At 43.4% G+C, this 14,130-nt stretch overlaps 1 protein-coding gene across 4 annotated transcripts in view; it reads right to left on the bottom strand.

The window, feature by feature from the left end:
- The window catches only part of CACNB2 (calcium voltage-gated channel auxiliary subunit beta 2), a 410,393-nt gene extending 396,519 nt beyond the window's left edge, over positions 1 to 13,874 (bottom strand). For 2 of the 4 annotated variants that reach the window (XM_082452853.1, XM_082452855.1), the window contains exons 1-2: positions 13,683 to 13,874; positions 3,836 to 3,928 (exon numbers count right to left, since the gene is read on the bottom strand). In XM_082452853.1, coding sequence (XP_082308979.1) covers positions 3,836 to 3,928; positions 13,683 to 13,802 — 213 coding nt within the window. In that variant the 5' untranslated portion in view covers positions 13,803 to 13,874. Of the gene's footprint in view, positions 1 to 3,835; positions 3,929 to 13,275; positions 13,383 to 13,682 lie in introns of those variants that run through there. The other 2 variants (XM_082452854.1, XM_082452858.1) reach the window with 1 other exon arrangement.
- Positions 13,875 to 14,130: the final 256 nt, after the last annotated feature.

The following is a 14,130-nucleotide window of genomic DNA, read 5'->3' as shown; positions in this document are numbered from 1 at the left end:
ACAAGAATGCATGTCACAGCATGGCTCTCAATAAACCCAACTGGAAACAACTCAATGTCTAGCAACAGTAGGGAGATAAATCAGTTGTGGTATGTTCACCCAATGGAAGGCTGTCCAGCAAAGAAAATGAACCAGTTACTGAAACATACAACATAGATGAATATAACAATGGTAAGGATGAGTGAAAGAATTCAGACATAAAATGATTCCATTTCTATAAAATCTGCATAACAGGCCAAGTGAATTTATGGTCTCAGAAGTAGGGATAGTGGTTGGTTACCTTTAGTGAGGAAGGAGGGAGTAATGATTGGCAAGGGTCAAAGGGGGCACCTCAGGTGCTGGTAATACCTATTTCTTGACCTGGCGGTTGGTTATATAGGAGTGTTTACTTTGTGAAATCTCATCAGACTGAACACTTTATAATTTGTGCATTTTTCAGCATATATGTTATATATCAATAAGAATGTTTATTTGTTTATTTTATTTTATTTTATTTTAGACCATGTCACACAGCTTGTGGGATCTTAGTTCCCCAACCAGGGACTGAACCCTGGCCCTTGGCAGTTAAAGTGTGGAGTCCTAACCACTGGACCACCAGGGAATTCCCAAGAATATTTTAAAAATTAAAAAAATTGGCCTACTTCCAAGCCCAATTGTGTACATATCTGTATTAGTTTACTAGGGCTGCTGTAATAGAATAACAGAAATATATTTTCTCACAGTCTGGAGGCTTGAAGTCCAAGGCCATGGTGCTGGCAGGGTTGGTTCCTGGTGAGACCTCTCTCCTTGGCTTGGGGCCAGCTATCTTCTCCCCCCTATCCTCTCAATGGCCTATTTTTTTGTGCATGCACATTCTTGGTGTCTCTTCTTTGTAGGGACACTGGTTCTACGAGATTAGGGCCCCATTCTTATGACCTCATTTAACCTTAACTACCTCTTTAAAGACCCTATCTCCAAGTACAGTCACATTGGGGGTTAGGGCTTCAACATATGGATTTGGGAAGGGTCCCCAATTCGATCTATAACAAACTCTCTTGGTTATTAAAAAAATTAAAATTCCTTCTCTTTATGTAAACTGTTCACATTTTCAACCTCTAAAATACTTAAATCTCATTATTATTAAGACCACCTAAAAGGACCAAGTTTAAAAAGTCTTAATAATATACAGTTTGTGAAAATGTAAGTCTAAGATTTTCAAAATTATATGGAAAGTATTTTTAATTCAAGGGCAGAAATAAAATCTAATTATATTTTTAAACAGAACCCAGTGATATGGACCAAACACCATTCCAATACCAATTATACACATGCCCTAGCCACAGACAAGTAATATATACAGATGCACGTCACCTGTTTAACAAAACAATTACTGATGATAAAAAAAGTTCAAAAGGAGTGCTTTCAAATGATTTAATCTAACATATACTTATTGTTACTACCTACCCCGCATTTCTGCAGATCCTCTGATGAAACCATAATCTATTAAATATTTAGCTATGCCATAGTGGCTTTTGCTTATTTTTCAGATGGTAGCAAAATATGAATGTGGTTCTAACAGAATAGAGATTAAATTACCAAAGGAAAAATACGGTGTTTGACTCAGCCTTCTTGCCAAAGACTCTGGTTTTCCTTCTGTGATAGAAACAAGCTGGCACTTCAGGGTTCATGATGCCTGTATAATCAGAACCCCAAATCCAGGCCACAGCAAGCACCTCATTATACTGAGATTCAACGAGCTGGGTTTTTGTTTCAAGGAGATGGACCTTTATTTCAAGGAGACAGACTTTTAGGATAGATTTTTTTCAGTCTTCTGACATGCCAAAACATGGCAATATATATCTAAATTGATAGTAAGCCGTTTCCTAGCTCTCTTTATCATTTATAACTGTGTTTCACACACAGAATCTCATACGTCACCAAGAACACAAAGTCAGAAGGAAATTATGACAAGGAAAAACAAATTCCAGTTACCATACACAGTGTAGTAATCCCTCCTAACCTTCCGGATTAAGTTATCAAAACTCCAGGACAGGAGAATTCACAGCCAACAAGACAATTGGAAAATGGCACCCGGCGACTGCCTTTAAAAGACATTTTTACAGAGCTCAATGAGCCCTAATTTATTTCTATCACAATATCTTGCTCACTTGAAACATGGCGGTTTTTCTTTCCACGCAGTTTCAACCAGCTGCCTGTCATTTTGTGTGGCTTTGCTGCAGTCTCTATGTGTCCTAAAAAGCTTACTTGTTTCTGCTTCAGATACTCCAGCGTTCAATCCTGACATGACGACTCCCCAGGGTCAATCTCCCGGTCCCAGAGGCAGAATAAATATGGAAGCTTGAAATGGGAAAGGCCTTGAGCGACCTTCCTTTAAGAGGCTCACCTAAGCTAAGTCACTATTTCTCAAGGCTCTTCACTCAGACCCAGGACCCTGATGCCTGAATTCTGCCCGCGACAAGCTCAGGCCCACGCACACACCTTTAGTGCCCCTCGCACCCCTCCCAGCTCCTCTGCCACCATCAGAACATGGCTCCAGGGTGGGCCCTCCCGCGGCTTCATCTTCCTTTCTCTTTCCAAATGTCTCTTAGCCAAACAAAAGCTCCTCTCCTTCTTAACCAGCTGTCTTTTTCCACCTTTCCACAACCGAAACAATCCCAACGAGCAGAGACCACAACCAACGTTTTTCCTGCAAGTTACCCAGACTTACCGTTGGCGCCCTTGATGTTGCGAGGAGGCAATGGACGGCTGGAGACGGACCATCGTTCGTCTGTGTTGGGAAAGTGGAAGGAGGCAGCCACGAGCCAAGGACAAGATCCTCACGGATCCTACAGGTCGACACGTGTGGGCTGAACTGCTGCTAACTAACTGGGGGCAGAGACGAGGGGAAAGGACCCCCAAAGCAGTGGGGAAAATGGCTTCCTTTCCAGCAGGGCGGGAGCAGCCCTTGCAGTGGCCAGCCATCGTCTCGAGGAGCCAGTGCTCACAGACCAGGGATGATTTACGAGCCTGCTAGCCAGAAGGGGGTGGTCCTTCAGCCGGGAAAGCAGGTTCTCTCCAGCGCGCTCCTCCCCCATTTCCTCTCCACCCAGAAGCATCAGATGAAGACACCCGCACCTGATGAGACTTCAGCCTCACCTGTAACCTATTATCCTTAGAGATCTGGCTGCCTGTGCTCTTCCTCTGGGAATGAAAGTCCTTTCTGTAACCGTGGATGGCAGCGTTTCCATGTCAGCGATCCTGACACCGCCTAGGGGGCAGTTCCAAACTCCTGGGCAGGAATCCACCTTAACTAAGACGAAGGCTCTGTCTCCAAAGCAGTTTCAGTTATGCCTCCAAGATACCATGTGCTCTATTTGACCTTCGTAGCCTCGACCGTTTCAAGAGCAGAGCCAATCTTCTCTTTTACAATACAAGCCCCAGGTGGGAAGAAGAAAACTCCAGCTGGAGGAAGACCAGTATCTCAACTTTACCGCTGGTGGTACGGACGCCCACCGCCTGTCTCCCTACCTCCACCCCCCCGCAAACCCCCCAAGCCTGGAATCATTCCTCCTGGGGTTCATTCATGCTGTTCTGAAGAAATCCTTTGTAATGAAGTTTGCGTTTCTCTTTCCCCAACTTGCCGGGAAAGAGTGTAATTATGACACATACGGTCTCACTTAAAATTTAAATATATTAATTAGGACATTCAACGGCACAACTTTCACTTCGACTAAAAGCAAGTACAATAATACTATATAAATCATAGGGATGACGCTGTAAGACCACCTCTAAAAAAACCAAAAGTGAATTCATTTTCATAGACTTCGCCAAACCATGAATTTAAGAGCCCCCTTACCTGACGAACGAAACTATTTGAGGTAGTGTCAGAAGAAGTGCTCCCATCGGATCCTTTAAATCTGTTTTTCCTTCTGGCTCCTTTTCCATATGACTACAAAAAAGAAAACAAAAAGACAAATGAGATTATTATTAGACTCCCACACAGGAATCTAGACCTAGCTCTAGACAATGTTCTAGATCAAGACAAAGAATGGATTGTCATATGAGCATGATTATAAAGTCATTGGTGACCATATGATATCACTTATATGTGGAATCTAAAATATGATACAATGAACTTATCTACGAAACAGAAACAGACTCACAGACATGGAGAACAGACTTGTGGTTGTGGGGGGTGAGAGGGGTGGGGGAGGGATGGAGTGGGAGTTTGGGATTAGCAGAGGCAAACTATTATATGTAGGATGGATCAACAACAAGGTCCTACTGTCTAGCACAGGGAACTATATCCAATCTCCTGGGATAAACCGTCATGGAAAAGAATATGAAAAAGAATGTATATATATGTCTGAGTCACTTTGCTATAGAGTGGAAATAAACGCAACATTGTAAGTCAACTATACTTCAATAAAATAAAATTTTTAAAAAGTTATTGGTGGAATCACAAATATTTATTTCAAATCAGTGAGTTGATAGGGAGGAGAAGTTTCTGGAAAAAGCAATCCATAACTGGTGAATTAAAACAATTTATGCTCTCTGTTAGCATATCTGTGGTTAAGAGGCAAAGGCCACTAAAGATAAGGCATTAAAAAAACTAAGCATTTCTGTGCAGGAGGGACTGTGGCAGTTGTACTGAGAGAGGAGAGTAACTGGTCAGAACCCTTCAGAGAGCACAAAGGCAGCAGATTCGTGCATAACGAAGTACTGTTCCCAGTGGTGCTGAACAGCCAGCTTTTGCTTCTTTTCATGTCTTAATTTGTAATTCCACAGGTATTCCTATACTGGGGTGGTCCTTGCACGTGGTGGCTGAGGAACATTTTACAGTATGAATTCTGATTACCTTTACATAGGTAGATAGACAGATTAGATAGTTGATAGATGATAGATTAGATAGTTGAGAGATAGATGATAGATAGATGGATAGATAGATAGTTGATAGATAGATAGATGGATGGATAGAGTGATCTAGATGGAATATGAATGAAGCCCGGTGCCAATTCTTCACATTATTGGATGGATCTAGAGAATGTTTTGAGAGATGTTGAAACAGCTATAGAAGTGGTAGCGAATTACACAAAATTAAAATACTTTGTACAATTCTCTGGCCCATTGTTGTAATGTTTGAATATGAAGTGAAAAGATTGTGGGTTTTTTTTTTATTATTATTAATAGGAGTAGAAAAGAGTTTTATTTGAGCCAACCTGAGGACTAGAGCCTGAAAGACAGCCTCTCAGATAGCTCTGAGGAACTGCTCTGGAAAAGCACGGTTTTCAGCACAGATTTTTTTTTTTTTTTTTATTGAAGTATAGTCGATTTACAACATTGTGTTGATTTCTGCTATACAGCAAAGTGACTCAGTTATACATATACATATTCTTTTTCATATTCTTTTCCATGATGGTTTATCAGAGGATACTGAACATAGTTCCCCGTGCTAGACAGTAGGACCCTGTTGTTTATCCAAAAAGCTTGCTTTTTAACCACTTAATTATTTTGCTGAGAAGGCAAAAAATAAATTTTATGGAATAGTAATAAGAAGAAGAAGAAGAAGAAGAAAGCATTTAAGAACAGGATGTTAAAGGTAAGACAATTTGTCTCAGTAATAGGTTAGGGCCAAGCACCAACATCTACAAATGAACTTGCTTCTTCTAATATACCTACAGCTTACACTGAGGGCAGCACTAAGACTAAACTATGCATTCATCTATGGTTAATTCTAGGCATGGATAAAGTTACTGAGAAAACTACACATTAAAATATAAGTAAAAAATAGCTCAACACCGAGCTTTCCAGATAAATATACACAGGCGGGAATCCTACTATAGCTGACCTTAAAAATGGGGATATTAAGGCTTGCCTCCCAGGGTGGTTTTAGGTATTAAATGAAGGAATGTATTTATAGCATTTAGTATAAGACCTAGCACACGGTAAGGGCTCAAAATAATATTTTAAAAAGTGATACCCACATAAGAGTGAGAAGAGTGGAGAAAAACTGTGCTAAAATGTATAACGTGTTTAGAGGGATTAGGCCCAGAGAGACTTCATTAGATGATCAGAATTTACAAAGTTTGCTTTTTTGAAAAGCACCATGTCTAGATTTTAAAAATGAGACTTTTGTTATATTTTATACATTCATATGGTTTTCATTAAAATGGAAATATCTTATAAACCATAATATACGTAGCACTTAGGCAAGCCGAAATCTCTTACAAACATTTGTGTTGTGAGCAATTTAGATGAATCTGCAATCAGTGAGAGGGGTGGTATAATTTTAAAGCAAAAATTTGTCTTAAATATGTTTGTTCTCTTCCAAGTATCGAAGGGATTTATATAATACAAATGTGTTTCCATGGCATTTAATTAACTCGGCTTCATAAAAGGAAAGACAATCTAGGCTGGGCTTTCATAATACAAGGTTCTCTTCACGTAACAGCATATTCTTCTTACTTCTGTAAACATTATTCCGTAAACTGTTGAAAAATAGCATTCTTTCAACAATGTTCTTCCTTTTCCAATTTTTACAGAAAGGTTTAGACAAATGTGTCTTCCAAGGCCTACAACGTTTAAAGTCTGAAAGTTTCCTTAAAATAAAAAAAAAAACTTTTTTATATTATTCCATATGGAAAAATACTTATTACCTGGAAAGCATTTTCAAGGCCTAACATGTTTCCTTGGGGGAAGGTGAGGGCAAATCTGTGTCAAATACACTACGTATCTTCATTCGGAGCATAAATTATTTTCGAGAACAAAGACGAAATATTCTCTCATCCCAATATCCCCGTGTCCTGCCAGCATCATTTGGACATGGATGGAAAAAGCTTCTTTGAAATTCCATCATTATCATTTATTTCGGATTTTTAATCTGAATGTTTTTACTAGTAAAAATAAATATAAATAAAAATAAATTTTTATAAATAAAAATAAAAATAAACATACTAAAAAAAAGTATGTTTTTACTATTCCAGCTGCTTTGGAGTATAAACTTTTTCATGGCTGCAGACATTGCCCGGCAGCCACTGTGAGAACCACACAATATTTAAGACAGCCAGTCCCAGGGGAGGCTGCAGTTCTCTGCAAAAAATGAGACACATTTAAAAAGTCACTTTAATTTTTCCAGGCCCCTGGGAACACTGTTCACAAACATTGTTTCAGGTGCACTTAGCTACCAACGCAATGTGTCTACATTGGAGTATTACAGGTTTCAACCGTGCTAAGAAACAGAAAAAAATGATGGCATACTGAACTGCACACAAACTGGTGATAGTTTTGAGAAAAAATATCTTGTTCTTCAATCACTGAAATGTAGGAGGGATGATTTATTCAAAGCGTTTCTGCTTAACGGTGTTAAAGCAAATTCTTATTCATTATATATATTTATTTAAAACCAAAATAGATATGCTTAATTACACCTCTGTTCTATTTACTAATTTCAGCAGTAATTTCTCTCTTATAATCTCCTTTGTAAAAAAAATTTAACTGTCAAGTGACACCTCAATGACTAGTTACTTTTTATAACAATATCCAGGATCAAGAAGAAGCAAAGTTAAAGCAACTTCTGCAAAGTTAATAGTCCATTTTTATGTACTTTAAAAAAGGTTGGTGAGAATTTATACCACCATTACCAAATGAAGTTGCCTTTAATTCCATGCATATTTAAAATTAAGTCCATCTGACTAAAATGACTTGTGTATTAGTTATTCAAAATTCTGGAAAATAAGGACCAGAGCGTTTCATACGAAGGAATTAAAAAAAAAAAAAAAAAGTGAATGCCAACCCTCACCCAAACAATAAAAGACAGGAAAGATTAAGTATTCAAATATTTAGTTGCCTAAATGTGGAAAAGAAGTATAGTTTTCTTAATTGGCTACTTCAAATGCAGCTACTTTTACGACTAATGGGGTTTCTAAAATTTTTTTTTACAACACTAAGTATATAAACATCTGATATATGAAACAATTAATAATTAGAGCCAGAGTTTCAGGAAGTAAAAGGAAGAAGAAACAGGGGGTGTGTCCAGAGGGCTAAGTGTAACCCATAATACTATCCATGATATATGCAGACCCCTACATCCTTGTGGAACACAGTGTGAAAAGTCACTAATTCCCCCTCAATTGCCTCTTGGTTATATACAGCTTAATAAAAAACCAGTGAAGTCACCACAGCAAATAGGAAAAAAGAAAACCATACGTTTGAATTCCTTTACTTCTCCTAAAACATCAGCCAAGTTAAGTAAGATTTCAGAAACTAGAAAGAAATTTAAGAAATTGCCACAAATATATAAATGACTTATTAAAAAGAGCTCCACCATTCATCCTGATGTTAATATCAGTTTCATGTGAATGACTGTCTTCTTTGATACTAAATACTTTTCAAATTGGACTGTAATCTTAAAAATCAGCAGATAAATGGTCACACTTCCACAGGGAGTTGAAATCTACTTTCTGTATGACTGAAGTAGACGGTAATAGTTAATTACAGAAGTTGCCAGTTAAGTGGAGACTTCAGCCCAGCCTTGCACACAAAGTTGGCTTGGCGGCCCCTGGGGGCAGCTTTAAAAATGTCACTTCTGTGGTTGATGAATAAGGTGACAGTTCTCCTACCTATGAATTGCTCCCCATGAGCATAAGGCTGATGCCTGAAATTAATTTCTATCCCTCTTGATCAGCATTCATTGATATTTATCCCTTCGAACTGCAGACTTTCCTCATTTTAGAGTCAGAAGCGAAGGAAGCCGAAACTAAATGGAGAGGAATTAGACATGAAATGTCCTCATTTATCAAGTTTAGTGTGAACGAGGCTGTCAGATCTTTCACTAGGGGAGAAGTCACTGAGATTCCTTCCCTAGAAAGAGGGGAATACAGCAAGTTCTCTATGTGGATCAGTTTACACAAAAGCAGAAAGGACTCAAGAAGCAGCATAAATAGCGCTCTTTTGGGGGTCTGGCAGGTAGAGAAGGGAGGGGGGACGAGGCCAGGGCGGGAGATGCCCAGGGGCCAGGCTTGCCTTTTTCACAATCTATACCTCCAGCCAGTTTTGGAAAGAATTCTAAGACAGACCCAGTCACTTAATGAAGGTGTCATAATTAACCTGAACTCCCTGTTATTGAGAAAGTCCGTGTGTGCCATAGACTCTCGGTAGGATAGAGATATGTCCCCATGGTCACAGAACCAAAGAGGGCCACCCCCTACCCACCCACCCCCCCCAGGGTTAACATATTTTGCTCAGCTTCTCTTGAAAGGATCGAGCCTACAGACTGCATAATTCAATGCAATCAAGTAGAGCAGCAGGTAAGCTAATTCTTTACACAAAAGGAAAGACAAAAAAGAACAGGAACATAAAACCGCACGGCCAACTAAACCTCCAATCACTCAAATCGTCAGATATTACGTCTCGCATTTTAAAACACACTCGGAAATTCTGCCGAGCAGGTTTTAACATTTCTCCCGGGCAAAATCCCAGAACAAAATCCCACTGAAGAGGCAAGTGATGGGGGGGTCAGGAGCGAAGGGTGCAGCAAAACATAAAGCCCAGTACCCATGTCCATTATGCTGAGAGACCACAAAGATGGAATTGGACCTCGAAAGGGTCTGGCAAAGTTTCTGGAAAGTGGTATTGACCTGGGGGGAGGGCTGCTGCTCTTTTCAGATAAAGCGCCTGGCTCCACGGTTCAGGCTGCTGCCAGGAGCAAAACAAACAGGCCGTCTGCTTACTGTCTGTTCACCTCCAGGTGCGATGGCAGGTGCTGGTTACCATCTCTTTAAGGCCTGAAGTGCTGAGATACTGCTCTCCTTCTCACTCCTTTCCTCCTCTGCTGCCATCCTAGACTCAGTTCCTCTCACCCGGATTTTGCAGCCACCCAGCCTCCATCCAGCTCTGTCCAACTCCCTGGAGAATTCCCAGGGCTGTACTTTAGACTAATGCTGTCCAATAGAAATAGAAGTCACATACATAAGAGGAATTTTGTAGTAGCTCTGTGAAAAAGGTAAAAGGCAACAGGTCAAATGAATTGTAATAGTGTATCTGACTTAACCTAACATATCAAAAATATTATCATTGTGACGCACAGTTGATGTAAGAGTACTCATGACATGCAGAATATTCTTTGTTTCCTACGACGTCTCTGAAATCCGTATTTTATATTTTTATCTTATCTGCATTTTTACTTGATCTGTAATCTGTGTACTTATTTTACCTGTATTTTTATGTATTTTAAAATGTGTATTTTATATTTATAGCACATCTCAGTTCAGACTAGCCACATTTCGAGTGCTCAGAAGCCACATGTGACTAGTGGCTACCGTGGTGGACAGTACAGACTTGGAGCTTTGGAGGGACAGCGTTCAGTTAGCACCTTGACTTTGGAGGCAGACTGTGTCAAAGTTTGCACTGAAACTGTTCAACAGGTTACCTAAAAAGAGGGATGCAATTTGTTTAGATCTGAACTTTCAGGAATTTGCAGTTAGATTGTCACTCACTTCTCATGTAGGAAATAGATCTGTTTTGTTTATGACCGTGTGCTGGGAGGAAGGGGTTGGAGTGTATGAGTGTGCCCCCTCCCTAGGCAGGATTTTTGACATAAAAAAGAACAACGGGCAGTCTGTGAAGCTCCATCTTTTGCATTGCTCATATAGGACTCCCAATGTACCCCAGAGGTGAAAGAGAAAAGATTCTTAAAACCCATGATTGCTGAGAGACACTGTTTGCAAATGAAAATCCCATTTCTCAGGAGAATTACTATGACTTGGTGTCACAAAACAGAGAGATGCTCCAGAGACAGCCTTTTTTTCTCAGGCCGTTTTACTGCTGGCCTGGCCTGCCCAGAGACATGGAAGAGATGCCTTGCCAAGTTTTCACTGCGCTGTGATGTCATGATTTATTAGATCTCAAATAAACAAGGCAATGTTTCCCTCAAATAATGGCTGTGATATGAACACGATTCAAGGAAAATTGCTTTCATTTTTGGAAGGTAGAGAGAGCAAGGAGATAGACGCTGATGCAGCTGAATATTTATACCTCGTACCTGCTTCTAATACGCATTCCTCCCTCCCTCTCTCATTCCATCACTTCCAATTCCTGTGGCCTGGGTCTCTGGAATGTGTCCATCTGTAGTCCTGCCCTATCTATTACCTTTTCTCTCTTTTCAGTTTAGACCTTATTACCTCTTGTCCAAACTGTTACATCAATTCCGTTCTGGCAGCTCCACCTCTAGACTTCCAAGACTCCAAACTACCTTACAGAACACTCCCAGGAGACTCTTCCCCATGAGCTCTTATACTGCTCCTTCCCTGAACCCCTTCCAAGGTTCTCTGGTTTTCAATACATTGCAGGTTCCAAAGCCTCCAAGATGTGGCCTCAAATTGCCACAAGCTGTCAGACTTCTGCTTGATTATACCCAATCTGTACCTGTCCACGCTCTTTCCAAACTAGGGATTACAAACGTATCAGACTTCTAACTGCTGTGACTTGGCATCCTGAAGAGCTCCTCACCATCTCTCTGAAAAATCTGTTGAAATCTGACCCATCCTTCAAATCCCTTCTCAAACGCCGCTTCTTGCATGAAGCCCTTCCAGATTACTCCAAAGGGAGTACTTGTGTTCTCGACTCCTTTGCAACCATCTAAGATTCAGTACTTCTCTTAGCGTCCCATGCCGTATGACTGTCATCCATTTGTCACCCTTGCAGCTACTGGAAAGTACGTTCTTTGAAGGCAGAAAGTGTGTCTTCTTGTATCTGAATCATTTCCGTGTGACAGCTGCATCACAAATACTTGTTGCCTTACGTTTAACTACATAAATCACGAAGTAAATTAGTATCTCTTATCTGAATGCCGTCATGCTTTCTGTCTGCCCTAACTTTGATCTCCAGGAATTCAGGAACTCTATTTTTATCATAAGAATAAAAACGCAAAACAAAACAAAACCCCAAAAACCCTTGAAGGAAGATCAAAGAGAAAAGAGGGTTTAAAAGTCCTTTCCTCTATCAGTATTCAAGACCTTCATCCTAGAATAACGGAAGTCCCTGAGTGCACTTCTCTCTCTCTCATCTAACCCGGTGAGTATCTAGATAAAATCAGGAGTCTAGAACAAACGTGACAGGGGTTGGTAAGAATTCAGGTCCTCTGGCAGAGGCTAGATGGAAATGTAGGTGGTTAGTTACATGACCCCACTGGGCTTGTGCAGCCAAACAGCCCGAGGCTGACTAAAATCTAGCTGTTTTACCTCTAGGAAAGAAAGGAATTCCTCTATGAAAGATATGGATTTCTGATGATACAAGTGATTGCCTTCTACATTTTTCTCCGTCTCAACTCAAAATGAATGATGTGTTTTAAGTCTGCACTCTTAACTCCCAGTGGTAAAAGAAAGTTCAACAAAGCTCCAAGATCATGCCACCAGGACCAACATTATTAACAGTACCAAAATAGCTAAAGCAGTCGATTTCTACCACCTATCAAAACAACAAAGCAGCAAAACATTTTATCATCACTGTGGCCCACTCCTGCCCCCGGAACTACAGTAAATAAGACTAACACGCTCTCTCGAGCATATACAAATATAAAATATATAAATTATGTATTTAGAAGTTTTACATAAATATAAAGCTACATAATCTTCCCACAATTTCCAATCTAGCAAACGGAGGCTTGAAATCAACAAGGCAATATCACTAAGCAAAGAAGACACGCTTCTCCAAAAAGTGATGCCTGAAAGGTAACCGTACCCTCTTCACCACGGCTCGCCAAGCAGCCCACCGTTAGGAGTCTCAAGTCGTTTCCCTGCTAGGATAGAAGTTGAGAGACTCCTTACCGCTGAGAACTGGAGGCGTCTGCAATCCAAACGGTACCTGCCAAAGCCTTCCGTAAAAGCCACCTTATCCGTGCCCAGCGCCTGCAACTCACATCTCCTATTTCACGACGAGCAGCAAACCGGAATCTCCCCAGAAACCGCTAACACTCGTCGGAGGGGAAGGTGGTCCCGGAGCTCCCCGACACGGCTCACATTGCAGGGCCAAGGGAAAAATAAAAACTTTTCGCGTCCCCAGCGCGCTCTCTTCGGCAGGGGCCGAGGGGTCCAGGCGAGCCTTGGCCAGGGCCACGAGGGGAGCGGAGCCGGCCGCGCGGCGCAACGCCCAGGTGCCGAGGCGGGTCACGGGGGAGGCAGGGGCGGAGCGTCCCCTCCCACGCCCCCCACTCCCACCCCGGCTCACAGCCGGTCCGGCGGGGTCGGCGTCGGAGCGGAGCTGCGGAAGCCGAGCCCCTCCCGGCCCCCGCCCCGCACTCACGATCTTGAGCAGGTCCAGTCCGCTCGCCTGGTCCATGGCTCTCCATGTGCCTCTCCCGGGAAGGGGCGACGAGGGCTGGCCGCGGCAGCCTCCGAGGACCCCGAGGTCTCCCCCGCCCCTTCCCTCCCTCGGGCTTCGGGGAAGCCGAGGAAAATGGAAGCCGGAGAAGAGCCCGGGGCGGAGGGGGGGCGGGGTGGGGGAGGAAGGCGGAGAGGGGCAGGGGCGCCGGCGCCCGCAGGGGAGAAGCGGGTGGCCACGCGCGGGGGGAGGAGAAGGCGGCGGAGGAGGAGACCCAGGCCGGAGCGAGCGGCCGGGCGAGGGATCCGGGCAGAGGCGGCGCCGGGAGAGACGGAGCTCGGCGCCCGGGCGGCTCACAAAGAAAGGGGCGGGCGCGGCGCTCTCGCTACCTGTGCGGCCGCTCCGAGCGCCCCCGCGGGAGCCGCGTTCTCCGGCAGGTCCATCGGGATCTCTTGCGCCACCGCCGCCGCCGCTGTGGGAGGCGACTTGGACAGGTCGCTCTGGACCATTGGCGAGCGGTCGGCCGGGAGCCAGCAGCCGGCCCCCGGCGGCGGGTCCCCTCCTCCGTTCCCCGCCCCCCGCTGCAGGGGCCGCCCGGGGCTCGCGGCGCTCAGGGCGCGGGGCGCGGCCGGGCCAGGTTGCGAGCGAGGCGCGGGGGAGCCGGGCGGCGGGGGGCGCGGGCAGGGCGAGCGCCGAGCGGGCACTGGAGCCGCCGGCGCCGGGGCAGGTCCTCGCCGAGAGGGAGGGCGCTCCGGCCGCGCGAGCCCAGGGGGAGGCGCGTCGGCCGGCGAGAGTGACAGGCCACCGAAAGGCCGAAAAGTTGCCCGCGGGAGGCGC

The sequence above is a fragment of the Balaenoptera physalus genome (genome assembly GCF_965194825.1).
Source record: "Balaenoptera physalus genome assembly, chromosome: 2".
Taxonomy (NCBI): Eukaryota; Metazoa; Chordata; class Mammalia; order Artiodactyla; family Balaenopteridae; genus Balaenoptera; species Balaenoptera physalus.
Note: the sequence above shows the minus strand (reverse complement) of the source record. Positions and strands in the feature narration are given on the sequence as shown.